This window comes from Suricata suricatta, chromosome 9 (genome assembly GCF_006229205.1).
Source record: "Suricata suricatta isolate VVHF042 chromosome 9, meerkat_22Aug2017_6uvM2_HiC, whole genome shotgun sequence".
Lineage (NCBI taxonomy): Eukaryota > Metazoa > Chordata > Mammalia > Carnivora > Herpestidae > Suricata > Suricata suricatta.
This window is the reverse complement of record NC_043708.1, coordinates 99,805,234-99,805,840: the sequence shown is the minus strand read 5'-3', so window position 1 is coordinate 99,805,840 and position 607 is coordinate 99,805,234. Positions and strand designations below refer to the sequence as shown.

General features: G+C 55.0%; 1 protein-coding gene across 1 annotated transcript in view; it reads right to left on the bottom strand.

The window, feature by feature from the left end:
- Positions 1–234: 234 nt before the first annotated feature.
- The window catches only part of C2CD4A (C2 calcium dependent domain containing 4A), a 1,520-nt gene continuing 1,147 nt past the window's right edge, over positions 235–607 (bottom strand). The window contains exon 2 of the mRNA XM_029952251.1: positions 235–601. Within this exon, the coding sequence (XP_029808111.1) occupies positions 413–601 (189 nt within the window). The 3' untranslated portion in view covers positions 235–412. The remainder of the gene's footprint in view (positions 602–607) is intronic.

Sequence of the window (607 nt, the reverse complement as noted above, 5' to 3'; positions counted from 1 at the left end):
TAAATAATGCTGCAAAAGCAATACATGCTCTAAGACGGTTTCAATGGCTGTCGTCAAATAAACAAACTTCAATAATGAGGAGATTGGAGCAAATAGATCACCAGGACATCCCCTAGTTTTACCAATTCCTGTGATTCATTATCTCCCAGTAGGTGCGTGGGGAAGATGGAATGCAATTGTCTGTCCATATGGGGAAACACTACTGCAGAACACTATACCATTTGCTGAAGCGAATTTTCGAGGCATTTACACAAAAGATCGCATCCTTTATTGTGATAATTAATCCAGCAAGATATGTGCCAATATTGGCCTATCAAAGGCCTGAGTCAGTAGGATAAATATACTTTCGTTTTGTCCGAGTTCCCAGCGGGCCCAGGGCGCCCCGAGGGGACGGTCTGAGGCCCGGGAGCCCTCAGGGCGGCAGCAGGGGGCCCAGCAGCAGCTCGCCCTGGCCCAGCAGGCGGCCCCGCTCCAGACCGCGACCCCGCTGCTCGGCCTTGACGCGCACGGCCAGCCGGCGCACCTGCTCCTCCGACAGTCCGTCCAAGCACACGTCCTGGTCGAAGGCGGCCTGGCGGCTCCGCCGGACCACGGCGCTGCGCTGCGA